This window comes from Dendroctonus ponderosae, unplaced genomic scaffold (assembly GCF_020466585.1).
Source record: "Dendroctonus ponderosae isolate FM_Combo_2020 unplaced genomic scaffold, Dpon_F_20191213v2 Dpon_F_20191213_12, whole genome shotgun sequence".
Lineage (NCBI taxonomy): Eukaryota > Metazoa > Arthropoda > Insecta > Coleoptera > Curculionidae > Dendroctonus > Dendroctonus ponderosae.
Window position 1 is genome coordinate 2,578,818 of NW_026017316.1, and position 1,501 is coordinate 2,580,318.

Here is a 1,501-nt window from a genome sequence, read left to right on the forward strand (position 1 = left end):
CGCTCACCTCTTCCTCCAAGCCGCGCTTGACGAGGCCGCCACCATCGCGCAGCTTCTCTCTGCGAGCAGACGTTGGCGTCTTTGCGACTGGGGAGAGGGAGAAGGGGGCGTGTCTTACTCGAACCACGTCTTCATGTCCGCGTCCCATTGGCTGGGCGAGTCGCTGACGCCGCAGAAGCGGCCATCGGAGCGCGCGCGCGGTTCATACACCACATGCAGATGGTGGCCCTCTTCGTTGGGGCCGTGCCCCTGCACGGGCTCGATGAAGAGGGTGCGCGCCCCGATCCGCACGTAGCCCAGCTGCAAGGGGCGTGGCCCGTTAGCGCTGCAGAGACGGGGGGGGGCTCGAGTTACTCACCAGACCGTCGCAGGTGCTGAGGGCGGCTCGGGAGTCCGGCTCCCCGCGCACGCGCCCCATATAGTAGCACATTTTCTTGTTTTTCAGCCCGCGCACGTCCATGTCCTTCACCTCGCGCGTGACGTCACGCCGCTCGATCACCGCCTGCGGGTGCAGGAAGTCCCTGTTGGGCCACAACTCCAGATGGCGCAGCTGGTCGTCCAATTGGACGCCTGCAAGCACAGCGAAGGGCGATTGGCCGGCCGGATGGGAGTGGGGGCGTTACCATAGTGCAGGGCCTCGGGGTCGTCGAGCTCGCGCTTGCGTCGCTTCATGAACTGGCGCGCGTCGTAGGCATGCGTGTAGGGCAGGTGGAACGAGTGGAACTGGCCGTCGGCCGTAGCTCGGTGCGGCACCGCCAGATGGTAGCTCTCAAGGGGGCCCGAATACTTGCCGTGAATCGTCGCTAGGGCTCCGCCCAGCGCGATCAGGAGCAGCAGCACTGGCAGAAAACGGGCACCACTCATGACAATGACAGGCGATTGACAGTTGACGTAGCTGGTGGCTCTCTTGTCGGGACACAATGGCGAATGAACCACTAAGTTTGGTGGCACATGCACAGTTTCCTCCCTATTAGGCGCCGCAGACATGTTTAACGTTAGCGTTCCGCTATTTGTTGTCGTTGCAGATGCTCTCTATTTGACGAGAGGTCAGTGTTTAAGAAGCGGCGCAGAGCGGCAGTTCCTGATGCAGAAACAAGCGATAAGGTGAATGCAAAGCTCGAGTTGCAGAAATCTACATTGGCGCATTCGCCATTACGTCATGAACACCAAACCCTAACCAGGACAATCAAACCAATGGATAGCGCAAAAATCCTGGCATTTGATTGGACAAGGAGGAAAAGCGGGCAAAAATTTGAGAAAAAACGCGCAAAAATCGCCCAGCGACGTTTAGATCTTGACCTTTTGAACGCGTCGCGGCAACCGCGCAATGGCCAAGTTGGTGCGTGTGGGACAAGGACAGAACGTGCGCGCCGGCCAGTCCAAACGAACACAGCTGCCAGCCGGGGTCACCTTGGACTTTGCCGATAAGCCCCCACGCTGCCGCTCTCGCTCGCTCCCAGGACGCGCCGCCCAGTGCCATCTCGCTCTCGCTTGTTGTGAC

The 1,501-nt window shown here is 60.4% G+C and overlaps 3 protein-coding genes across 3 annotated transcripts in view; 1 reads left to right on the top strand and 2 right to left on the bottom strand.

The window, feature by feature from the left end:
* Nucleotides 1–1,495, bottom strand: part of LOC109542105 (A disintegrin and metalloproteinase with thrombospondin motifs 12-like) — a 1,811-nt gene extending 316 nt beyond the window's left edge. Inside the window, exons 1-5 of the mRNA XM_048662865.1 lie at nt 1,124–1,495; nt 624–1,017; nt 359–570; nt 119–300; nt 4–59 (exon numbers count right to left, since the gene is read on the bottom strand). Of these exons, the coding sequence (XP_048518822.1) occupies nt 4–59; nt 119–300; nt 359–570; nt 624–987 (814 nt within the window). The 5' untranslated portion in view covers nt 988–1,017; nt 1,124–1,495. The remainder of the gene's footprint in view (nt 1–3; nt 60–118; nt 301–358; nt 571–623; nt 1,018–1,123) is intronic.
* Nucleotides 1–1,501, top strand: part of LOC109546912 (sugar transporter SWEET1) — a 16,688-nt gene that overhangs the window by 9,576 nt on the left and 5,611 nt on the right. The window lies entirely within an intron of this gene.
* The window catches only part of LOC109542165 (NAD(+) hydrolase sarm1), a 10,922-nt gene that overhangs the window by 9,067 nt on the left and 354 nt on the right, over nt 1–1,501 (bottom strand). The gene's annotated exons all lie outside the window — the stretch shown is intronic.